This window comes from Ricinus communis, chromosome 1, assembly GCF_019578655.1.
Source record: "Ricinus communis isolate WT05 ecotype wild-type chromosome 1, ASM1957865v1, whole genome shotgun sequence".
Taxonomy (NCBI): domain Eukaryota; kingdom Viridiplantae; phylum Streptophyta; class Magnoliopsida; order Malpighiales; family Euphorbiaceae; genus Ricinus; species Ricinus communis.
In genome coordinates, this window is record NC_063256.1 from 1,284,345 (window position 1) to 1,309,188 (window position 24,844).

The following is a 24,844-nucleotide window of genomic DNA, read 5'->3' on the forward strand; positions in this document are numbered from 1 at the left end:
TCATACATTATAAACCCAACAACTACATACTGAGAATTAAAATTATAGATTTAACCTCATATATAAGAGAACTGGAATGAAACCAGAGACGGAAATATATTATGAAGAAGCCGAAAGAATCGCTGCCTGCCAAATACACCGGCGATGATCCAAAACTAGCCACAGCAGAGAAAGTAAAGTAGGAGAGTGGGAGTGCTAAATTTTTTCACATTTATGAGAGCAAGTGACTCATATGCAGCTTGTAAAATATGCGAGTAAACCCCACAATTTTGTTTCAAGATTTGATTAAAAACAATTAGGAAAACCTTATCTATATCATAACTAATAAAAAACAATATAATATATATATGAATAAATTTTATTTTAATATTAAATAATTAACAAATTAAAGTTTTCCAAACTTCAAACAGGATGTCCGCAAGTTAGGTGCATATATATATACTCAAGGAAATGATCAATAGAATTCCATTAGATTTGTAATTACTTTTCTCATATCCTAAGCATTACTATTATTATTTTAGGCTTGTATACATATAAACTATACAAAGATATGGTATTTCTTGTAGTCTCTCTTTTTTTGGGTCGATCTAAACTTTAATGAGAGAAACCCTGTAAATTAAACAACATGAGGAACACCAAATATAGTTTTTCTTTTTCTTTTTCCCCATTGTCCTTTCCATCTTTGTGCCTTCTTCCATTTTCCATCCTTTCTAACCGAACATCGAATAAGTGGAGATTAAATATCAAGAGCTACCGAAACTAATAAAAAAAGAAAAAGAATGAGAGATCAGGAAATCTATCCGCTGCAGAAAAGGAAAAAAATCACAAATTCTTATTCTAGATGTATAAAACAAATTGATGAAGCAGACCCCATCATATATATTGTGGATCCCACAACCAATCTCTCTCCACGTGGGCGCACCAGCTAAATACGGTAATCCATGCGCTTGGATTCCAACATAGTCACAGAAACCGACAGATCTAACATTAAAATAATGGAAAGCGTAGCACCCGATAACAATCGTCTCTAATAAAAACAACACTATCGCTGCTAAAATGCGCAGCCAGCTCACTTCACTTCATCCCCATCAGATCCATAAATGAAAATCATAATAAATTAAAAAAAATTCAAAAAATAAAAAGCTCTCTTAACAACTAAAATAAAAGTAAATAACAACTCAATATCCAAAAAAAAAAAAAAAATACGGTAAATAAATTGACAGCTAGATAATTACGATTCAGGCCATGAGAATCGAACCGAGTACAGAGGCAGAAATAGCGACCAGTAATGTGAACAATGCAGGTGCAGCCGCGTGAAAAGCAGCATTATCCGCTGTACTATTCTCTGATCCCGCCGGCGCATCAGAAGGAGCTCCTTCAGGAGTCCCCATCGGCGGCGCAGGGGGAGAAGCAGCCAATGGCGATGGTGCCTCGACGCTAGCAGGAGCTGGACTTGGAGTAGTAGCCGGAGAAGGAGACGGTGCAGCCACCGGCTCAGGAGCCGGAGCAGGAGATGGAGATTTTCCAAACAATTCCGTCGGGAGAAGCACATTATCAACAGTGAAAATCACAAGAGGCGTCGAGTCAAGAACTGTTTCAGCGACTCTCGATGAGTCAACACCGGTATGGAGAGTGACGTCATCACCAGCACTAGAAACCGTGAGATCGTACTTGTTAGCGCCGTTAGTGGCCAGAGTTGAGATTGGATCTTTACTAGTCTTCAGAGCTCCTTTAGGACTGTATCCAACGGAGGCATGATACTCCAGAAGAGAAACAAGCTCAGCATTCGAAAGCTTGCTTAGATCAGGAACTCCAGCAGCCTTAAAAGCTTCGTCGTTTGGTGCAAAAATGGTCAAACCTTTATCAGCAGCTGACTGATAAGTCTTAAGCACACCGCTTGAAAGAAGCAAACCAGCAAAAGTTTTGCAACCAGCCTTTTCAAGCAAGCCAGTTATGTTAACATCGGAGGGTGACGGTGCCGGAGCAGTGAAGATCCCTGGAGCAACAATGGGAGCGCTGACCTCGATTACAGAGATGTTGTAAGGGATTTGCTTAACGGACTTGGTGTATGAGGAATCAAGCTTAGAGCCAGGAGCAGCGGAACCAAAGCCGACCTTTCCGCCTTGGAGATCAGTGATGTTGACGAAGCCTAAATTGCCAGGGGCGTTTCCGGTAGTTTGGTAAAGAGTGGTGGAGAGGGTAGTGCCTTTAGAGATCTGGTGGAGCTTTGAGGGATCATAGTAGTCAAGTAAAACAAGAAGGCTAAGAGCATTTTTGATAACGGAAAGGGGGTGTTTGGAAGCGAGGGCAGACATAGCCCCATTGCTGAGAGCGAGTACAGTAATCGTCTCCCTACTGTTGATTTCATCTGCTAGTTTTGTTTGGGTTAGGTATTTGTTGAACTCAGAGTAGTCTGGAAAACCAGAAAGAATGTCGGTGATGTTATGGGCTGTAATGGTGGTGCTGAGTGCAGAGAAAGCAAGGAACAAGAAAAAAAGCCGCTGTAAGGCTTCCATTGTGTATATAGCTGTATTACTAGAGACTGAACAGAGTGAGATAGAGAGAGAGAGAGTGAGAGACAATGAGAAGGAAGAAGATAAAAAAAGGAAAGAATGGGAGTGGGAGTCGAGTGGTTAGAGGTTTAACTAGGGTTAAAGGATTGAGGTCTGGTTGGAAGCATGTGAATGTGAAGGGCAGGGCATAACTTTGGTTTGGTCACAGCTGGAAATGTGTGGCATATTCTATTCTTCCTCTTATATATTTTTTGAAATGACAAGAACGGTGCTCTCGTTAACGCCACGTGGACATGTATTATATATATGATTTCTTTTAAAAAAGTAAAAAAGAAAAAAATTCAGCAGCTAGCTATCATTGTGATGGTTGGTTGAAGATGAAATAACGGTTACAAATCCAGATAGAATGTAATGCCTTATCAAGAAACGGTCAATTCTTTCTGCCCATACAGGTGTTTTTATAAGATTCAACCGGAGCTTCCAGACTTCTCATAGTTCAAGAGTGGACCATTGGGGCTAACACGCAAGACATAGGCTAGGCATGAAAGATCCCTCCCTGCATCACATCATATTGTGTCCAGTGAGTGCTTAGACATCATTAATTATTATAAAGCTGTCTTAAAATAATGTGTTAGTTTGTTACCACTTTTCCGTTTTAAGCACATCATGCTCTGTTGCAGTGTTTCCGTTTTCCCTGTAGACGCAGTTACGGCCTTTTCTCATAATGACAGCAGGAGTTCGACGTACGCTTGGGTTTTATGAGTAAGATATGTGTGTTATAATTATTGTTATTCTTAACTTTTCTTTCCTAATGCAGACGCACTTGGTGTCTTCCAGAGGATATTTCACAGAATTAAGGTCACATGCAAATGACAAGTAATTCTCGTTTTTGTTAGGATGCTAAAGGCCAATAAGATTATTCCACTCTAGACTCTAGACTCTAGACAATTATATTGAGAGGAAGGTGGACGCAAAATATGAATGGCAATCTATACCAAATATTAAGTGGTTAGATTATGAAGATTGTTTTTATGAGTTTGGGGAGTCGGTGTACAAGAATTGTACAATAAAGTAATTTTCAAAGTTTATCTCATTATCGTAATTAGAGAGACAAAAAGCAAGTTCTCATTTAAGAAAAAAAAGAAGAAGAAAAGGAAAAAAGAGGAAGACAAAAGCAAGTTGTATAAGTATTTGGGGGAGCATTAAGTTTGATATATGGTTTATGCTGAATTCCATAGTGTCGGCAGGAATGCAGCATTATAGAAGCCAAAGAAGGAAAAAGAAGAGATATTTCACTGGACGCCATGTGCAAATGCTCGTGCAATGTCCACTTGCTAGTTCCTATTCGCTGTTAAATGAGCCACATCAGAAAGTGAAAACAATAAATATAAAATTTGGTCATTTGTTTCACTTTTGACTTTTGGGCCAACTCTATATTTGGACTAATGGCCCAGATACTTGAACCAGGTGTAAGTGCAAATTGGATCATTGCAGGTTTAGACGATGCCAAGTTGGGCCTCTCGTTTAGTCTTTCGTTCAAGTCACTGCTTAAGAGGCAGGAGTCTGGAGACACTTCCCAAGCACCGCCGATGTCCACCTGTCAATAAGTGGGCCCACTAATTAGAAAAGGCAGATAACACTAGCCCACCTACCAGAACGAATGCATTGACGTGTCATCCTCTCAGCACTGCTCAGCAGGCAATTAACTCTGACAAGGCGCGTGGTACCCTCATCGCCAGTGCCATGGCAAGCAACAAACACAACCACGTCGTGAAGTTAACGCTCTGTTTGATGGAGTAGGAGTTGATATTCCATTACATGTTTAAAATGCACGGGATTTTGAGTTTTGTTTTCTTTTTCTTTTTTCTCGGCCTGCGGCGAGCAAAGCGCGAAAAGGCTGAAACGGATGTCAGAAACCAGCTGCCACAGCCTTTCATGACTGAGGGCATGTTTTTAAGTTAGAGTAGGAGCTGCTGGTTTTACTTTCTAATTTTTTTTTTTCAATTCACTTTTTCAAAAACACATTTCCAATTCTTCTTTCATTTTTATTCATCAAAGCTATGGAGGCTAAACCTCTCCGGTATACATCCATTATAATCCCTTCTGCTCCCATCTCATGAAATGGCTCCTTTTTCTTTAAATAAAAAAAAACAAAAATTATTCTGTTTAATTTTGGTTAATACAACTGCTTGTTTTTCAGAAATTTTCTGTTTATACTGTAAAAGCTTGATTTGATATATGTTTTTTCTTCTCGATAAGAGTGATACTAATGATAAAGTACGGAACATTGAAGGTTGTTGTTCAGGTGAAAAAGGCAAAAGAAGAAGAAGAGGAATTGGCGTCGTCGATGAACTTGATTATAGGGATTGGTGCTGCTGAACATCATAATAGTCTCGTGATCGTCAAACACGAGAAGCCTCTGTTAACAGCGGCTCAGCTAAATGAGCTTAAGCTACAAGTTTCGATATACGAGTACATAGCAGCTGGCCTACCTGTTCCTTCTGCACTTGTATTTCCTATATGGAAAAGCTTTGCTGCCTCTTTTCACTCCTGTGGCTCTATCGCTAATGCTGGAATCCGCCCAAGTTGTAAGTTTTTTCAGTTCTTCATGTTTCTTAGCTTGCAATTTTGTTCTTGTTACTCTCTCTCTCTCTCTCTCTATATATATATATATATATATATATACAAACACGCACACAACGTTTTGTGGAACTGAACCTAGAATTACTCCGTCTATTGTGTGTATTTCTTGCGTATGTTGCTTTTTCAGTTGTGGGATACAATCCTCAGGAATTTGATCACAGAAACCTGATGGATCCAGACTCCGGGAGGTGTAGAAGAACTGATGGGAAGAAATGGAGGTGTAAAAAGATTGTGGTTACTGGTCAGAAGTACTGTGAACGGCACATGCACAGAGGCCGTCACCGTTCAAGAAAGCCTGTGGAAGCTTCCCAAGTGGTCGCCGCTTCTGAGGCAACATCGCTCAACAATTCAACCAAGATTTCAGAGAATTCTAGCACCATTTCAACCCCTGCATCTCTCTCAAACCATGTAAACTCTGCCATCAGAACCACTAATGTTGATACCAAAATCATGACTGCAAATACAACCTTGACTGCTAAGGATGTTGGCTGTGTAAATGCCAATGAAACCATGATCACTAGCACTGTTCTCACAGACTCTACCATCGGTACAGCAACTATGGGAACAAACAAGAGTTCAAGCAACGGCAGTCGCAAGATTAATGGCATTGATGATAAGAAAGGAAATTGTGGCAACAATGCTAATTTGAAAAATCTAACTGACCGAGGCAACAATGGGAAGAACATCATAAATGCCAGTAGTGCCACACCTCAAGGAATGAACTTCTCGCCGAAGAGTGTTCTTCAAGGTAGTATTTGCATATTTATGGAAATTGGTTTGATTGTTACTTTTTCCCTTACTTATGGCTTAAAAAGATCATGGTTGAGTTACGAGTTTTCACAGGATCTTTCAATCAACTGTGCGGTGCATTCTCGAAATATATACGAGTTATCTAATACAAACTCCATATTGGCTTCCTTACCACTTGAAGAAAGGCTATTATTTGTTTGATTCAGTTGTAGGTGCTCAAAGGTCCCAAATACCCTAATGCTTGTTTGGCCGATCCAGGAGAGCCCAATGGAATGAGAAAAATTAATAGAACAATCAAGTAGATACATCTATTACAACATTATTTTCATCACAATCCATCAATTTCAAGTTTGTTCAAATCCAGAATGTATATTATGGTTCAGTTCTTTTATGGACTCTCATTCTTGGATATTATTGACTTTGGATAATCTTAGTGTAAATTGGACTTATATGTTTGTTGCAACTATATTCAGTTGAAGGTTGCAGCTCCGCATGCTTTTGCAGAAGCGATGCAGAACTTGAAACAGGAAGATGTAGAAGAACAGACGGCAAGAAGTGGCGATGTCGCAGAGATGTTGTGCCTAATGAGAAATATTGCAAGATGCACATGCATAGAGGAGCGAAGAAACGCAGGGAAGGTTTGCAGTCACTTGCTCATCTCAATGCCACCACTAATATACTCACTAGCATTCGTCTCCAATCTACTACAGTCTTGCCTAACAAAGAGGACAGTACGTACTTAAACACTAACCTCTCTATCTCTATCTCTGCCCCTGCAAATCCTCAACTTGCAATTAACAATGATCTGAGTAACAAAACTATCAGCAGCAGCAGTTCCACCACCATCAGTGACACCATAGCTGCCTGTTGTGAAGATATAGACTTCTCTTCTTAGCATGCTGTGTGGATGATTTTGTGATCCGTGGCCGGCAACCTCCTCGGGTCAATTTTGTGTTTATAATCTAGTACAGAAACATGTAATCAGTGCTTATTTTCTTTACCTAGGGTGTCGGTCTGGCGGGGGTTATTTTTTGTTTTAACTATGAAAAAGACTAAATAGTAAAATGAAATGAAGGGCTGTTAAAATAGTCATGGATTAACAGATTCGGGAACACAAATTTAGTGTCTTCCAACAAATCTTATTGAAGCTAAATCATATAGCATGATTCTACGTAGTACTAACTATTTGATATGAAGCAATAACCATGTGAAAACAGTTTCATACTTCCAGCATCCAAAAGCAACCTGCTTGCTTATTGCTTTTCTTCTTTTTTGGAGAAGACTCTAAAATTTACTTCTTAATCAATTAGAATTCTGAAATTTGCAAGCTGACAGTTGTTGCAGCAAATACTGTTTTATAAAAACAGTTGCGTAAGTAGTAGAACAGCAATGGCTGTTCCAAAATGACGATATAGATACTTTTAATTAATCAAATCTACTAAGCCTCTGACTCAACTTAGTGATTTTGCCTCCATTATTCTGCAAAATAGGCGGCCACAATAAGACATTTTATAGTTGAGAGATTACTGCAGATTAGGCGTAAGTTCGTCACCCCCAATCTCCTCTTTCGCTGCTAAAAGATTTGAAGCTTCCGTGATGAGTATTTCATCTCTAAGAAAAGAAATGATTTTTCTGTTGCCAGAAATGAAATTAAATGACAAATTTTCTTCTCATATCGAAATATTACAATTTACAAGCAATCAGATCAAAAGTTTCTAAGACAGAAAATTGCCTCAAAGTGACGTCTCAGCAATATAAACAACTATTGACAGGTAATTTTATTTATATTTTAATAGAAGATTTTGTTACATCCATCACCTCGTGTGATTAAATTTAGAAATGTTCCTATTTGGGAAACGAAATTAAAAATCTCCCTCTAGTTTAGCAATCCCTTGTAGTGCACGTTCGCTGGAAATTTTGGTTTCCTTCAAGATCCCGATGTATCAGTCAAAATATTTACAATAAAGTCTTAGTTTTAGATATGAAACTTGGTAATTAGAAGATTTTACAATAAATTCTTAGTTTTGAGTGTGAAACTTGGTAGTTTGAAAACCCATTCTATGCTATCTCCAGATAACAACATTAGATACAAAAAAAAAAAAAAAAAAACTCAAGTAAACAAGAAGCTTAAGAATTGCTACTCCTTATAGATTCCCATAGGATCTGCATTCTTGATTATCCAAGGGTGCTCCAAGATTTTCTGTAGGGAAAGCCTCTTTGAAGAGTCCTTCACCAAAAGCTGCAAAAATTTTACAGATTGCATATTCAGGGAAGTGATTAGCTAGTTATATTCAGGGAAGTGATTAGCTAGTCCATATTTGCTTTTCAAAGCCAATTAAAATGGCATTATTGAGACAAACTTACTCTGGTGATTAGGTTTTTGGCTTCTGCAGACACCGGAGGATGAGAAGGGAAAGTCAGGTCAACTTTCATGATCCTGCATCACATAATCCAATCCATGCTTACAAACCGGCTAAGAGCAATACCTTTTCTTTATCAATGGCTAAAAACATTAACCAAAACTGCCATAACTGCATACATGTAAAAGTCCTTACCTTCTGAAGGTATCCTTTTGACTTTCAGCCTCAAACGGAGGGGCACCATATAGGAACTCGTAACAAAGTATGCCTAGAGTCCAATTATCAACTGCATAATCATGAGCTTTGTTCTCCACCATTTCTGGTGCTAGATAATCCAAAGTACCACACATGGTGTGCCTCTTGCTCCTTGATTGCACGGACCACCCAAAATCTGCAATTTTTAGTCGACCCTACAAATATTTGAAACATTCCTAAAATTATTGAAAACAATTTACAAAGCAAGTGCAAGTGTAGCATAAGAGGGGGAAAAAGAGAAAATAAAAGCGTCTGCAGAATTTGTTTTTACTATAAGAATATAAAAAATGAAATGCCAGTTGAGAATTGGGATAATAGTTATATTTGCAGCTGATTTCATATTTGTTTTTCAGTATGTAAGTAGAAAGGATGAAGTCCTTTGTTCTCTTCATAATCAGGAGGCAAAACCACTTGTCTGTCCAGCTTCAATCATAATTCCTATTCCAAGGATTAGGAAAATCAAAATCCTAACAATTCTTAGACTGGGCATAAATGTAATGTCAGGTCTTACAACCAGAGAACAAAAGGACTAAATCCATGTCAAAAAGCAGTGACCAAATTTACTGAAGATCAAATGATAATTATCCCCTTTGTGGTGTTGGCAGACAGCATCTAATCTCATCTTAAACTCAGTAACTCACAGATTTGCAGTTGATTCATCAGAAATTCAGATCTCCGAGAAAGCAAGATAAATTTGGCCAATAAAGTTTGCAAAAAAGACAAGAACTAAAACCTCAGTTCCATCAACTTAATACGGACACAAAGCAACATCATAACATAACATAACATAAAGCAGCCGCCTCATCAAAACCCACAAATCAAATGATCATCAAGACAACAAATATCCATATAACAAAGTGGCAGATTAAAAAATGAATAATAAAGAAAGTGCACCTCATGATCAAGCAACAAATTTTCAGGCTTGATATCCCTGTGAATAACATCCTTCTTATGACAGTAACTCAACGCGTTTGTGAGACTTGCAATGTACTGAATTCATAAGAAAACAAACATTGCATGAGCATTAAAGTTAAAATTGAGACCAACATTCTACAATTGAGAGAAATTAAGAGGGGATAATAACCGTGGCAGCTTGCTTTTCACAAAGAAAACCTTTCTTTTTAAGCTCTTTATAAAGCTCACCGCCTTGAGCATACTCGAGAATCAAGAAAATACGCTCATCATCATGAAACCAACCGTAGAGACGGAGAACATTGGGGTGACAAAGATTTGTCTGAATCTCCATTTCTCTCTTCAATTGGTGATGAATCCTGTACTTCTCTATCTGCTCCTTGAATATTACTTTCAGTGCCACTATATATTTGCTCTGACAAAAGTGTTAAAACAAAAATTAAACCAGCATGTTCTGGAAATCATAGTATTCAGAATTAAATTTGTAGGATTAGAAAAAGGAAATACATACGGTAACTTCTCTGGCTACATAGACTCTTCCAAACTTTCCTTTTCCTAAGGGTTTTCCGATCTCAAAATTTTCAAGGGACCATTTCCTCTCTTTCCTCTTCTTTTCTTCTTCTGTTTGCACTCTTGATCTCGGCCTAGAAATCATATTGTTGATGATTTCAGAGGTGGTCTTTATCTGAAATTGAAAGCGGAGATTTTTTGGATTTAGGAAATTGCTCCTCCGTGAAGAGAATTTGAATTTTTTTTTAATTTGAAATAATACCGACCCGCCTACGTTAAACGCACCGTCTTGGAACAATTTCCACGATCTTCCCATTGTTCAGTCCTGTAATGTGACCACGTCATCTAATCTTGAAACGTCAGCAACAAAAATTGTCCGTGGGATACATACTAATAATTTAGTATTTTAATTATTTATAATATTTCAAAAATCAATAAAATATTCAGCATTTCATAATTATTTATATATTTCAAAAATAATTATAATTTAAAATATTTCTTCTTATAAAACTTTTGATATCTTAAAATCTCCCAATTCAAACCAGCATTTTCTAGGTTTCGATGTTTCGGCGACCAGATTGGGTAAAACGAGTCTCCGGCCTGTGGGCACTGATAGTTGCACCCAACTTATCATTAGACCAAATTCAGATCTTCCCAGTTAACATACACTTCAACATTTTTTTATAGAAAAAGAAAAAGAAAAAAGAGGGAGCAAGAAAGTCAACCAAGTAACATAATGCAGAAGTAGAACAGTATCTGTATCCATTTTTACTGTCTTTAAATTTGAGAAGAGCTACAATGGAGGAGGAGGAAGAAGTGCTAGTACCCAAGTCTAAAACTTTCTAACCCTCCAAATCAAACCTTGGAAAGCTTTTATCTTATTTGTTTGAGTTTTTAATGAGTATATTAGCATTTGCTTTCTTTCATTTACAGTTTCGTTCCAAAGTGCATATCTGCGAACAGGATTGTATCCAGCACAAGAGTTCAGACTGCAAATCTATATACATAATGCAGCTGCACTAAGATTTCCTAGTCTAACTAATGCAGTAAAAATTGCCTTTTTCCTGGACAAATAAAAACTGATAAATGAGTGGCGAACCATATTGCATTGTACTGCAATGGCGAATTAATTATTCGACCCAAACTCCTCATTCCACCGCTGGAGCTCTTCCCATTTGCTTTTGCTTAAACTCGGTCTAATGACAGTCATTGCCTTCTGAAAGTCTTCATATCTTAGTCGTCTCACCTGGTAAAACAAATGTCAAATACTATCAGATAAAAGTATCATCTGGTTTAGGTGCTGGGTAAAACCCAAAAATTCATACCTCCACTGATGTACATCTAACACAAAAGAAATTGAACCATAACGTCCAAAACTAACTCAAGAATAAAATTCAACGTAAACCAATGAAAAGAAAATGTTTCAAAATCCCCTTTTCCAACTGCAATGTTTGTTCATGACACAGTACAGCACCTTGCATTTGGAATCAAGAGGTTGTAGAATTAAGTCTTCGGAGAAACCATTCATAGCAAAAGAATGGCGTCTACCAGGTCAGTAATAGACATAAATTTTAAGCTGGATTACCTGATTCGCCTTAACAGTAAGAATGTTAGGACCAAGTTCTCTAATTGGCATCATTGCAGCTTCTTCACACAAAGCTTGTAGGTCGCTTCCAGAATATCCTATAAATTAAAGAGTTGAAAAGATTTGATAAGTTTTTGGTATTTAACAAGTTGATGCCTGAGGCACATTCATGTCATGCATAATGAGGGCCTTTGACTATACAGCAATCAACGCATGCACAAAGCTAATGGCACAGATGACTTTTTTTCTTTGGGCTAAAATCGTTTTCCTATTAAATAAAAATTGCATTTCACATCTATCCAATAACATTACATCCAATATCAAAAAGGGCACAATCATCGCACCTTCTGTTTCTCTGACAAGTCTTTCTAGGTCTCCATCTGTCACACATAAAAGATCCAAATTATCAAACTAAAGTAGAAGGGGGAGGGAGGGGGGCATAAGGCACCAAGTATAAGCTTTCTAATGCATTCTCTTTATTGTGTACTGTAGCTCAAGGATGCAAGTCCGAATTCATAAGTAGACACACAAGCAAAATAGAAAGGACGCCACCAAATTTCTTCATGATTGAGTAGTGCAATTGCACAAGGAAAAGAATTGAGCACGACAAAATTAGAAACACTCCAGTACCTTTAAAACTGAAAACACATATGTACAACATCAATTATAGGTAAGAACATGTATACCAGATAAGGAAAATGCTTGGCCCTTGAGTTTGTGTTTGAAAAGGAGCAACCTGATATTTTTATCTGGAAGAGGTACATATATTCTCTTCACCTGGTTCAAGGAATATTAAACTCAGTTACAAAAGAAATCAAAATCAAAGAGTAAATATTTTTTGGACGAATTTGTCAAATGAACATCAGACCCTATCAGTCACAACATTCTTTTCCCGAGCATCAGAGAACTTATCAGTAACAGCATTGAGAAGTACTTTATCAGTTTATCAGTATCTGTTACACAAATGCTTAGGCATAGAATAGTCCTATCTAGGCAATACTGCATTGGATAGTGGTAGATGGATTAAAAGAAGCGAGGTGCAAGGAGAAAAAAAGAATAAAGCTTTTATGTTTCCTCAAAACCAACTCTAGATTAGCAACAGATGCCATCTCAAGGAAATACATATCAGCTCAAAACTCAGCAAGCAAAACAGTTTAGTATCTTCCATCGTATGCTTGGAAGCAAATTGTAACAACATTTTACACTTCAGGTTCCTGGAAAAAGCTAACACAAATTCTTAAACACCATACTGACCAGTCTCCTAAGCACCGCATCATCCAGTTCCTGTGGCTTATTGGTAGCACCTGCATCAACACAAGAACTAGCAAATTGGAACAAGAATGTTGAATAAACAAATCCAAGCATACTACAATAGATATGATTTAGAAGATTTCAGACTATAGACACGCAAAACGAACTACACATGAGTCTTAATTGGAGACGAAGAACTCACCAATAACAATTACCAAATCATTAGGATTAGAGGTCACCCCGTCAAATTGGATTAAAAACTCAGACTTCAACCTTCTGCTTGCATCGTTCTCATTGGTCAACCTTGTTGACATGATACTATCAATCTGTTAATAAACAAGAAAAACAAATCACAAAATGCTTTAAGATTGGAGGCCCAAGCATTGATAAGTGGATGATGGCAGCAATTACTAACATTATGGCGGTAAGGACACAGAAGGTAGTTGAATGTTGCAAGACTGAAGTGAAAAATTTATACCAAAAAGCATCTAAACAGGTAAGATCATAAATTTCTCAAGAGATATATAAAACAAGATTGGCCTTGATGTCACCAAGTAGAAAAGAATTACTAGCTGCAGTTATCAACTGTTTAAGACCCAAACAAAATTATAACAAAACATTTTATACTAAGGATTCATCACTCTTGTTATTCATAGATGGAAATAACAGGATGTGGTACAGATGAATGAACCTAGAGAACCAGTGATTTCCAATAAAATTAACCAATGCAATATAGTTAGCAGAAAGAATAATGTACTTCATCCAGGAAAATTACTGATGGCTGTCTGGATATTGCAACCATAAAGAGAGTACGAACAAGCTTCTCACCCTCGCCCACCTAAACCAGAATAAGCAGAACTTATTAGAGATTTTTCCTTGCCAAAGTGAGAAAAATAGAAGAAGAATGAGACAGACAACATAAATATTATTAATGAAAAACACACCCATTTTGAAGTTAGGGAGGATGCTGAGACATTAAAGAATGTTGCCTCTGACTCTGAAGCAACAGCTTTGGCAAGCATGGTTTTCCCATTACCAGGTGGACCAAAGAGAAGCAAACCTGAATAACAGTAATTCAGTGTTTCTAGTTAGCACAAAAAAAGTGCTCCAATTTCTGTCTTCTCTGCCATTGGACTAGTAGCCCAGTGTCTTTCAGTTCTGAAGTATGAAAAAGTACACTGCACTGTCATATTTGTTGACATAGAAGTCTTGCTTGTTACCTCTAGCTGGCCTACGAAGCCCAGTGAATAAATCTCTTCTCTTAGTTGGCAAAATAACCATTTCCATTAAACTTTGTTTTGCCTTCTCAAGACCAGCTGCAAACAACTTAGATGAGTAAATTTCTAAACTCAAAGTTAAGAAACAGGAAAGAAACCCGAGAAACATAGTTACTCACCAACATCATCCCATTTAACAGAAGGACTTCTATCCACTATTGCAGTATTTATCATTTCAACCAACTTTGCTTCATAACCATTACCAGATTCTTGGGCAGATTTTGGTTTTGCAGCTGTATCAGGCTGATTCCTGGTTACTGCAGTGTTTCCAGTTGAACGAGGAGAATTCTGAGGCATATTTTGAGCAATTTTAGATTTTGCAGCTTTATTGGGCTGATTCCTAACAACCGGAGTGTTTCTAGTTGAACAAGGAGATTTCTGAGACAGATCTTGTCTAAAATTTGATTTTGATGATGAAACTGCAGCAGTATGTGCATGAGTTAAGGTGTTCTGCAATAATTTGAGGAAGAAGTAATATTTATGTAACCTCATAACTAACATCATTTAATAATACTGAGTTTCAAATTTGCACACTTCCCTGAGGAATAAAACAATAACCTTGCAGAAAATCAGTACAGTAATGAGAATATTAATAAAAGCTTGGAACAATATCATGGTTGTAGACAATCTTATTGTGAGTTCCAACTTCCTAGCAACCCTAATTACCTATAAATTAGCTATGAACGGCAGATTTATTTTGAGAAGACAACCTTACTGTGGCTTCTTTTTGTGGACAAAAAAATTAATAGAACTTGCCTCTAAGATAGCTGGCTTTGGTACCATCATTATGCATCAAGTTCAAACCTTTGAACATTACAGCTAAACTGCTAATCAGACATAATAAATTTTTTGCTTTCCGTAGAAGAGAGATCCTAACATGAATGAAGCTTCTTAATTTATTTACAACACATAGACCATAGCAGTTTTCCATGGTAAAAATTTAGTCAAACACATTTCTCTTTTCATTCTTAAGCAATTACAGATGACAATAAGTTATCAATACAGGCAATAGAATTTTTTTGGCAATCAAATCCCAAAAGCATATTCATTTCCTTGCCAATATATTAATAATCAATTGCTAAACTGAAGTACTATGCCTTACAGTGGCGAAAACTGATGATGCAAAGATACCTTGTTTGAGGATGTGCCGGCTGAAAAAACAACATGCAGCCAACGGGATTACTGTTAGCACTTCCCGAGGATTTAATACAATTCAAAGACAATGTACACATTAAGTAATTGAGAATTAAGTATGAACCTGCTCGCCGATTTAATGCTTGTAATCTCTCAGAAATATGACCCTGCCATTTGGATATCTTTTGACGATAAGATTTGACCTTCTCTTGTTCACTGTTACAAATAAACGAGCTTAAAAGAATTGCACAATTATCATGTTTATTACTCATAATTCATTCTATCTACATCAGGTGATAAAACCTAGGTAACATAACGTAACTAGAACCAAGTCTATTACATCTGCAATACCTAAAGCTGATATAAGAAGGAACAGAAGTGGAGTTTCCTTCAATGAAAATCCTTTGTGCGTTCTTGTAATGAACAATCGCATCATCAGGTAAACCCCATTCTTCGGCCCTTACAGCTTTATCAATCTCTTCTTTAGCCAAATCAAAGTATCCTTTGAGCTTATATGCAACACGTTCATTCGTTACTGGACTCCCATCGACACCTTCCATGTTTCGAGGGCTGTTACTGGGATTTCCTTCTTCAGACTGGTATGAAGAGAACACTGAGCCTAAAGAGTCAATTATGCCTTTTAAGAGACTCATTGCTAAAATTAAAGAAAGCAGTAACCTAGTTTAAGCGATTTATTAGCCATTACTGTACAAAAACTTTTTAGGGGCTAAGAAATCAATCTGTGAGAAGAATTTAACCAGCAAGAGAATTCAAAATTATACAATCAATTTAGGGATTGTTGTTGTAAGAAAAAAATTTAACAAGTGATCAAGTATGAATGTTATTCCTGCTTTTACTGATTAGTTACGCATTGTTTATTGTTTTACATTTTCTTCTGATTTTCAGCGGGGGAAAAAAGAAGATTGTCGCTGAAGAGTCGTGTCGCCTTTCATGCAACTTGGGCTGGATTTAAAGTACGAGGCTCAATCGTCGACAAACGAGTTGCGTCAACAACAACCAAATGTGTTTAGTAGCGAAAGATTGATTACGCCCGTATAAAGAGGCCGATCTTGTCACCAACATTGTAGATCCAAAAAGACGCAATCAGTTACTGGCCCAATCGTCACCGACCTATTGTTTTAAGCAAACGATTAGGTTGGGCCAGTTATTAGGGCAATTACTTGACGGCGACGCGAAAAGATTTCGCAAATACGATGTAGTTTTTAACGCGAGTGTACTGTTGCTCATAAACGACGTCGTAAGGAACAGAGCAGCGGATATTTTAGAGGTCCGGTGAGTCATTTTGGATTGAACGGCATTTCCTGTCTGCAGAAATTTTTTTGTTTCTACTTAGGGAGTGAAAAAGCACTTTGGTGAACCATGATTTTTCCACATCTTTTTCGTGTATATTTGTTTTTGGTGGGAAAAGAAAAGATAAGCACACAATGAGACTGGTAATTTCCCGAGAATTTGTGGACACTGCCTGTTCGACTTTATGCTCTAGCGAAAAGTTTTCTCTCTAAAACTCCAGCAGTACTGATTTTGGTTTTCCTACAGGCTGGGCAGCATTGATGAGTCTTTTGCCATTTTAGGCCTTATTGATGACTTTGATGGAGATGCTTCAACGAAATGTTTCTTTGCATTGCTAGGCGAAGGGACTGTTAGTTGAATATCGATGCAATTCATGGAGCCCACATTTTGGTTCCCGTGTCTACTTCAGTCCCATCACTGAAACAGTTGGATCAAAATGCAAAACCTCAGTTGTGGTATATCCTTTGCTATCATACTTAGTGTTAGAACTATGTGATTGGATTTTTTCTAGCGAGGATACATTGTTCGTTTACGTGTGATAAACTTGGTTCACAAACTCATCAATCAGCTGTTTGAGTAGTTACTTCATTTTCTAATCTAGCTCTTTAATTGCCGGTGTTTTAGTTGATCGCATCGGCCTTTTCCAGCCTTTGTTTTTGCTAAATGGATAGAGCTGTATTAAATGCTTGATAAGGTCTTGTAGTTGAGAGGTTGATGTTAGCTATGATGTGCTTCACGTATTCTCAGTATGACTATGTTTGTATTCTAGGAAGGTCTTGCATAGGATCTATATTACTATGTTACCGCCGGATTAAACCAGTTTATCTTGTTAAGGACACAAATCCCACATTCATTAGTATATATAATGTACTTATAGCCGTTTCAACTTAATTGCATGACCTTTTGCTTTTGTATGATTGAAGTATCAACCCTGTGCTAATAGGCGGCGAGATCCATGTGAATTAGATTATGTGTTGATCTGAACTATTGTGTTCTATCTTATGTATTTTAAGATTTAATAGCAAGACAAGAAATCATTGATGCACTGAAGGAACTCAAATGAAATCTAGGCTTCATAGTCTTTTCTGGGTTGGGATTTGGGAGAATAATATATGAAGACCTTCTGTGAATGGATGTTGCTCAGCTTTTGTTTCTTAGTGTTTATTTTTACCTGTATTTTCTGTTTTCAATTTTTCTTTTTCAACAAGCTGTTAATTTACTAGATCAATATGTTTTAGATGTTGTTACTGGTCCTCCTGTTTTTCATTGTTGATCAGAAAAGGGCATGCTTCTCATGAGAGGTTGACAAATATGTGTGTCCGAGATATACATGCATTTGGTAGCAATATAAGATAACCTCAAGTGCTTTCTCACTAGGTCATAGCATAGTCGCTGGAATGAGGCACTTTATTACGGTATCCAAATAGTGAAGTGTTTATGGATCTCATTAGGGATGGATGCCCCTCTACTTCAGTTCATTATGCATTTTAAAGACTGCACGAGTAATCTCGGTTGCTTGAAAGTAGATGTATAATCATATGCATTCATCATGTGGATGGCCATAAAAATTATACATCCACTTGAACTTCTTTAGTGAACCATTTCATTCTTGTGAAGCTCCCTTCTAATTTTTATCCTAGCCTATTCTTGTAAGGCTTACAGCACATTTGTCCAAGCGAAGCTCATAGGTTGGAAAGCAAAAGGTCTCTCCTACAGTGGGAGACTTGTCATCTTGAAATCCCTTCTATTTAATAGGATAGTTGTTTTGGTTATCGGCTTTTGCGATCAAGAGAGGCACGCTTAAGCGTATTTATAGGATTAAGTACTGTTATTGCTGAAGCAATTTGTTCACTGTTATTGCTGAAGCAATTTGTTTATCTTCTTTTTGAAGTAATTTTAACTTAAAGTGGATGGATTACTTTGTGAAGCTAGTTGACCGAAAAGTTCTTGGTCCGCATATAGCAAACTTGACTCTCTTTTTAATCTATTTATTAAGATAATGTTCATTTTTCACTGACCATTCTCCTACTACTAATAAATCTACTCATTATCGAGATTCTTCTGCATATATAATCTCCATGAAAACCCCTCATTCTAGGTCTTTTATGTGCCATCTCTTTCTTGAGTCTGTACTATTTCAAGCTTATCCATTCAGCAATTAAGGGCAGTAGTTGAACATGTTTTGTGGTTATATAAAGGGGAGAAAGGAAATAGCTTGTTGCGAGAGATATCAACATGCAGAAAGCTTGGTTCTATCGGGAGCATGGTCCCAAGGAAGTTCTCCAATTGGGAGACTTTCCACTCCCCGCTCCCCATCATAATGAGATACTAGTTCAAGTTAGGGCTGCTGCTTTAAATCCTATTGATATCAAAAGACGCCAAAAGCCTGTTTTTCCTTCAGAGTTTCCTGTGAGTAGAAGGAAGATCTTTTATTTGTTTTGTTTTTGGAGAGTCGGTTAGAGTTGTTTTAAACTGACTCTAGCATCTCTCTCCTTATGATGGTTGGTTGCAAAAATGGTTTCCATAACTCCTGTGGATACTGATTTATTTAGTTGGAATGATCTGCAACGATTTGCTAACATAATTCTGATATGTTGAGTCCACATAGTATTCGGACAAAGATATAGGCATTGTTTGAAAGAAACTGAGTTTAAAAAAAGGAAAGGTGAAAACAGTAATGAAGCTTAATCCAACACTATTTTTGAGAAAATTTTTAATTACTCTCATGAGTCCATTTCTTTGAGAATGATGCATGGATTGCATGTTCAGCAAGAGGAATCTTTGGCGTAGAGAGAAGTTTGGAGAACTTTGAATGTAATCAAACAAGAACAGAATTTGGACATAATTAATAAGATTTTAGGGTGAAAACTTTTCTCCTTTTGATCCCTTTCCCTTCCTGGTCTTTAATGAATGAGCATGTCATATGTATTAATGACTTTTGTGCAGGTAGTCCCTGGCTGTGACATGTCAGGAGTGGTGGTAGCAAAAGGCAGTGGCATGACAAAATATTGCATCGGCGATGAGGTCTATGGAAACATTCAAGATTTTAATGCAGATGGACAACTAAAGCAGCTAGGGACACTGGCAGAATTCATAGTTGTGGAGGAAAGATTTGTTGCCAAAAAGCCAAAAAACCTCTCATTTGAAGAAGCTGCCAGCTTGCCTTTAGCTGTTCAAACTGCAATGGAAGGTTTTATGAATGCAGATTTTAAGAAGGGGCAAAATATTTGTGTAGTTGGTGGGGCAGGTGGTGTTGGCAGTTTAGTTGTTCAGCTTGCCAAACATTTCTATGGAGCTTCATATGTTGTTGCAACAACTAGCACATCCAAGATGGAATTTGTCCAAAGTTTGGGAGCTGATAAAGTTGTTGACTACACAAATACGGGATACAAAGATATTAAGGAGAAATATGATTTTGTTTATGATACAATTGGTACTGATTCTACTTCACCTAGTTAATATTGAAAAACGTTAACCAGCAGTTCTTGCTTTATATCTCCTCATTTTTTGCTTTTTTATTAAACTCTGTTTTAATTCATGCTTAAATCTTCAGGTGACTCCAAGAATTCCTTTGTGGTAGCCAAGGATAATGCACCAATTATCGACATAACCTGGCTGCCCTCAAACCCAGTTGCTGTTTATTCAGCTTTAACAGTTTCAGGGGAAAACCTAGAAAAGCTTAGGCCATATCTAGAGACTGGCAAGCTCAAGGCTGTGATTGATCCCACTGGTCCATATAAATTTATGGATGTAATTGAAGCTTTTCGGCATTTAGAAACTGGAAGAGCCCGTGGAAAGGTTGTTATCTCTTCCTACCCATCACAGCATCTTCCCCATCCTGTTGTATGCGAAGGCAACAAAAGCAATCTTGCAGCTTACATGGGTTATCAGAAGATGTCTGTGCACTGAACGCGTGGATGGATGCGTGCGAGTGACATTATAAAATAGTATCTGAAATTAATGTTGAAATTTCATACTCCTTTGTGTGGAAGGTCTGTTATTATTTTCTGTTGTAGCGAATTGTGATTGTGCTATCTATTCTACGAGTTCTTCTACGACTTGGCCGTCGTGAAATACATGCAACCTTTTCTATTTTGTCCAGGGGAATGTGAAAATCCATCCCTGATCAAAAACATGTTTCTGTGAAGAGAAGTAATTGGTATTCTAACTTATTACATAAATTGGTAATGACTGATTAAATGTGGACAGAAAAAAAAAAAAAAAACAACTAAGAGATGGTATGCTCTTTTAAAAAATAATTATTAATATTAACTCACATCTATCACTATTCTTTTCTACATTCCCATGAAATTTCACCACTGGAACAGTTATGGAAGATTCTATCTTCTGTCTTGATGTTTAAATTTATAAGCATAAGCCATATAATAGAATTGGTCTTTGTTAATAAAATTAGATCAGCATCAGGTGGTTCAAAATTTCTATCTGTTTTTTATTGGATGGTTGTATTTGGTCTGGTCTTTCATTTCACTATCAGTGATGAAACCTATTATGTTTTATATGGAAACCATCAGCCTTAAAACATTCAACTTGGCCTCTTAGTATTCACAAGGAAAATGGATATCTTCTTTATCATCTTCACTTTCACAGCGACCCCATTTCTTCTTTTCGTTTTAACCTTCTTGTATGTCATGCTCAAGGTCTATACTGGCAAATCTATCAATAACCCAGACTATGCACCAGTAATCGGCACAGTATTTGGGCAGCTCTTTTACTTCAGCTACCTTTATGACCACCAAGCTGAATTGGCCAAAACCCACAAGACTTTTAGGCTTCTTGGTCCTGAAGAGAGCGAATTATACACGACTGATGTAAGAAACATCGAGCACGTGCTAAAGACGAATTTTGATAAATACTCCAAAGGGAAGTATAATCAAGATATTTTGACTGATCTTTTTGGTGAAGGTATATTTGCTGTTGATGGAGATAAGTGGAGGCAACAAAGAAAGCTTGCTAGCTTCGAGTTTTCCGCTAGAGTTCTTAGAGAATTTAGCTGTTCTGTTTTCAGAACAAATACTGCCAAACTGGTTAGAGTCATGTCCAAGGTTGCGGTTCCTGACAAGGTTTTTGATATGCAAGTAAGTCCGCTACTAAAAACAGGCTTTTCCTCTTCTCATTTGTACTACCTATTAGTTTCTTGATGTGATTCTTGCAATTGGCAGGATATACTTATGAGATGCACTTTAGATTCTATTTTCAAAGTTGGATTTGGAGTGGAATTAAATTGCTTGGAGGGATCGAGCAAAAAAGAAACTGCTTTTACGAGAGCTTTTGATGACTCGAATGAGTTGGTCTACTGGCGCTATGTGGATCCATTTTGGAAACTCAAAAGGTTTTTCAATGTTGGGTGTGAAGCTTCACTTAGGAAGAACATCAAAACCATTGATGAATTTGTCAGCAACCTTATCGGTACCAGAAGGAAGCTGCTCGCGGAGCAACGGTACCAGGTAAGTTTTTCCTTTCAATACTTCCAGTGATAAGTTTGTCAATCAGGTGATGTGATTTCAAAACTTCTTGAAATTTGATTCAGTATGTGAAAACACTGACTAAACTTTTGGTAATTTAAGAATGTCAAGGAGGACATACTTTCAAGATTTTTGACAGAGAGTGAGAAGGACCCAGAGAAAATGAATGATAAGTACTTGAGGGATATCATTCTGAATTTTATGCTTGCTGGCAAAGATTCTAGTGCAAATACTCTCTCCTGGTTCTTCTATATGCTTTGCAAAAACCCTATAGTTCAGGAAAAAGTCGCGCAAGAAGTGACACAGGTAACAGGAAGTCAAGATAGTACTATTGACGTGGAAGATTTCATGGCAAAAATAACAGATACAGTACTTGAGAAAATGCATTATCTTCACGCGACATTGACAGAGACCCTGAGGCTATACCCTGCAGTGCCTGTGGTAAATTTGCCTATGCTTTCATCATACCTGCAACACTTTTATTTCCTTCAGCATTAAGATTATATTCGTTCTTATCTTTTTGGATATTATTGTTGAAAACGGTTTCAGAAAACCTACTGAAACAATTTCCTGACTGATTTACCAGAATACGTGTGAATCTTTTATCAGGAGTGAATAATGACATGGTTGCTTTATGTACTTTAAGGATGGAAGATGTGCAGAAGTGGATGATGTCCTTCCTGATGGCTTCAGGATGAAAAAGGGAGATGGGTTATACTATATGGCTTATGCTATGGGCAGGATGCGTTATATTTGGGGAGAGGACGCTGAGGAATTCCGGCCAGAAAGATGGCTCAACAACGGAATTTTCCAACCTGAATCGCCTTTCAAATTCATAGCATTTCATGTGATCTCTCTCTTCTCTTAATTATTTAACGTTGAACACATGGGTTATCAATCACTCATGTATGTACACATTTTTTGATGGGTTGCATTTACTTGCAGGCTGGTCCTCGCACATGTTTGGGGAAAGACTTTGCTTACCGGCAGATGAAGATAGTATCGATGGCCCTTCTTCGATTCTTCCGATTCAAATTGGATGATGATACAAGAAAAGTAACTTACAGGACTATGTTTACCCTTCACATTAACGGAGGTCTCTATCTTCGTGCAATACCAAGGACAGCAAGCTCATGAATTTCTTATCATCACTGGTGAACTCTGTTTGGTGTAATGACTGTTACAATTAGCAAATGTTTACTGCATAATCATAACAAATGCTGATCAAATTTGCAAAGTAAGCTTCTCTCCGATGGCAGAGGAAGCTTACGAAAAAAGTCAAATACTACAAAAGTATCTGTTTGGTAAAAATGACTGTTCTTCTCCTTTTATTTTCCATTTGCAGTAACTCGAGATGAAAATGCAATTATTAACTTTTTAACATGATTTAAGTCGATCAAATTAATAGATTTATCATTACACTAGTCATTTAGTTATTTACTTGTATTGCATAGCTATTATTATTATTTTTATTATAAAATTAAATTGATAAAATATAATTTAATAAAATTTTAATATTTAATATTAATTTATAAGATATTAAAAAAATTAGCAGGATAACTATGTTTTAGATGTTTTTAATTTTTTTAAAATTTTAAAATTTTATTAATAGAATAGTATAAAAATTATTTATTAATTAATTTTAATGTTATATAAATTAATATAGCAATATAATTGATATTCCTATTTTTAGGATTAAAATTTAATTTATTATTAAATATAATATTAAAAATATAATTTAAAATGTCATTTTCTAAAATTAGAATTATTATCTAATTACAAAATTAATATATTAGTAATATAATATAAATATAATTAATGTTTTATTCTTAAGATAGAATTATTATCATTATCTAATTAGGAAACTATTTATTAGTTAATATAATATTAAAATATAAGTTAATGTTTGATTAGTAAATATAAGTTTGAATCTCAAGTGTTAAGAGTAAGTACATATGTTAAAATAAAAATTTTATAAATATTAAGAAAATCTTAGATCTTATAAATTAATATATAGTGTTAAATCAAATTATTTTATATTTTTTATATATTTATATATTATAGAAACTGCATATATTTTATTTTATATTCTTTTATTGAATTTTATATGATGTAAAGACTCTATAAATTTTATGTTTTTTTAATATACTATACAAATTACGTAAATTTAAAGTGTTGAATTAAATTAAATTAATAGATATATAAATGGAGTTAAAACTTCATCTTTTCTAATACAAACTTTAATAGAATTGCTTATAAATTAATAAAAATTAGTTGTTTACTTGTATGTTGTACGACCATTATTATTATTTTGATTATAAAATTAAATTAATATATATAATTTAATAAATTTTTTAATATTTAATATTAATATATAATATTTTAAATAACAATAGTAACCTAACTATTTTTAAATATTTTTTAATTTTAAAATTTTATTAGTAAAATAATATAAAAATATCTTAAAAATATTTATTAATTAATTTTAGTATTATATAAGTTAATACTATTAACAAAATTAATATTACTATCTTTTTAAAAATTTATTATATAATTAAAAATTAATTTATTGTTGAATATAATATTAAAAATATTATTTTCTAGAATTAGAATTATTATTAAATTAGAAAAATAATTTATTAGTCATACAGTATTAAAATATAATTACTTTCTTAGAATATAATTAGTATTCATATAATAAATTATTTATTAGTTAATATAATATTAATATATAATTGATATGCTATTTATTAGAATTAGAATCAATATTTAATTATGAATGTAACTTATTAATTAATTAGTTAATATAATATTAAAATATAATTAATATATTATTTCTTATTATAGAATTAGGATCCTT

At 35.8% G+C, this 24,844-nt stretch overlaps 6 protein-coding genes across 12 annotated transcripts; 3 read left to right on the top strand and 3 right to left on the bottom strand.

Annotated features, from left to right (window-relative positions):
* Positions 1-960: 960 nt before the first annotated feature.
* On the bottom strand, positions 961-2,729 carry LOC8270658 (fasciclin-like arabinogalactan protein 10). Its single transcript, XM_002511694.4, has one exon. The coding sequence runs from the start codon at positions 2,514-2,516 to the stop codon at positions 1,239-1,241; it is 1,278 nt and encodes a 425-aa protein (XP_002511740.1). The 5' UTR covers positions 2,517-2,729; the 3' UTR covers positions 961-1,238.
* A 1,175-nt stretch (positions 2,730-3,904) lies between these two features.
* On the top strand, positions 3,905-7,024 carry LOC8270659 (growth-regulating factor 9). 3 transcript variants are annotated; one of them, XM_015728976.3, is made up of 4 exons: positions 3,905-4,476; positions 4,807-5,101; positions 5,284-5,904; positions 6,380-7,024. In XM_015728976.3, exons 2-4 carry the CDS (start codon positions 4,861-4,863, stop codon positions 6,799-6,801), a joined length of 1,284 nt encoding a protein of 427 aa, XP_015584462.2. In that variant the 5' UTR covers positions 3,905-4,476; positions 4,807-4,860; the 3' UTR covers positions 6,802-7,024. The 3 variants fall into 3 exon arrangements, with proteins under 3 accessions (XP_015584462.2, XP_015584461.2, XP_015584460.2); XM_015728975.3 differs by having other exon boundaries at positions 3,911-4,593; XM_015728974.3 differs by lacking the exon at positions 3,905-4,476 and having other exon boundaries at positions 4,610-5,101.
* Positions 7,025-7,634: 610 nt separating this feature from the next.
* On the bottom strand, positions 7,635-10,362 carry LOC8270660 (serine/threonine-protein kinase Aurora-3). Its single transcript, XM_048375093.1, has 7 exons — positions 10,210-10,362; positions 9,945-10,118; positions 9,606-9,848; positions 9,416-9,511; positions 8,462-8,676; positions 8,271-8,343; positions 7,635-8,145 (listed from the first exon to the last, which is right to left on the bottom strand). Exons 2-7 carry the CDS (start codon positions 10,086-10,088, stop codon positions 8,044-8,046), a joined length of 873 nt encoding a protein of 290 aa, XP_048231050.1. The 5' UTR covers positions 10,089-10,118; positions 10,210-10,362; the 3' UTR covers positions 7,635-8,043.
* A 322-nt stretch (positions 10,363-10,684) lies between these two features.
* Positions 10,685-16,033, bottom strand: LOC8258461 (spastin). Of its 2 annotated transcripts, none has more exons than XM_015728964.3 (13): positions 15,542-16,033; positions 15,315-15,406; positions 15,188-15,207; positions 14,176-14,506; positions 14,000-14,095; positions 13,724-13,839; positions 13,555-13,617; positions 12,982-13,105; positions 12,783-12,832; positions 12,215-12,305; positions 11,873-11,908; positions 11,529-11,626; positions 10,685-11,189 (listed from the first exon to the last, which is right to left on the bottom strand). In XM_015728964.3, exons 1-13 carry the CDS (start codon positions 15,841-15,843, stop codon positions 11,070-11,072), a joined length of 1,539 nt encoding a protein of 512 aa, XP_015584450.2. In that variant the 5' UTR covers positions 15,844-16,033; the 3' UTR covers positions 10,685-11,069. The 2 variants fall into 2 exon arrangements, with proteins under 2 accessions (XP_015584450.2, XP_002511743.2); XM_002511697.4 differs by having other exon boundaries at positions 13,537-13,617.
* A 473-nt stretch (positions 16,034-16,506) lies between these two features.
* On the top strand, positions 16,507-20,577 carry LOC8258462 (2-methylene-furan-3-one reductase). Of its 3 annotated transcripts, XM_015728966.3 has the most exons (4): positions 16,507-16,644; positions 16,748-16,956; positions 19,448-19,934; positions 20,055-20,577. In XM_015728966.3, exons 3-4 carry the CDS (start codon positions 19,466-19,468, stop codon positions 20,408-20,410), a joined length of 825 nt encoding a protein of 274 aa, XP_015584452.2. In that variant the 5' UTR covers positions 16,507-16,644; positions 16,748-16,956; positions 19,448-19,465; the 3' UTR covers positions 20,411-20,577. The 3 variants fall into 3 exon arrangements, with proteins under 3 accessions (XP_015584452.2, XP_002511744.2, XP_048231045.1); XM_002511698.4 differs by lacking the exons at positions 16,507-16,644; positions 16,748-16,956 and adding an exon at positions 17,207-18,910; XM_048375088.1 differs by lacking the exons at positions 16,507-16,644; positions 16,748-16,956 and adding an exon at positions 18,955-19,362.
* A 392-nt stretch (positions 20,578-20,969) lies between these two features.
* LOC8258463 (cytochrome P450 704C1) lies at positions 20,970-23,315 on the top strand. 2 transcript variants are annotated; one of them, XM_015727447.3, is made up of 5 exons: positions 20,970-21,597; positions 21,682-21,966; positions 22,096-22,425; positions 22,631-22,831; positions 22,930-23,315. In XM_015727447.3, exons 1-5 carry the CDS (start codon positions 21,076-21,078, stop codon positions 23,119-23,121), a joined length of 1,530 nt encoding a protein of 509 aa, XP_015582933.2. In that variant the 5' UTR covers positions 20,970-21,075; the 3' UTR covers positions 23,122-23,315. The 2 variants fall into 2 exon arrangements, with proteins under 2 accessions (XP_015582933.2, XP_002511745.2); XM_002511699.4 differs by having other exon boundaries at positions 20,979-21,597; positions 22,087-22,425.
* The last annotated feature ends 1,529 nt before the right edge of the window (positions 23,316-24,844 follow it).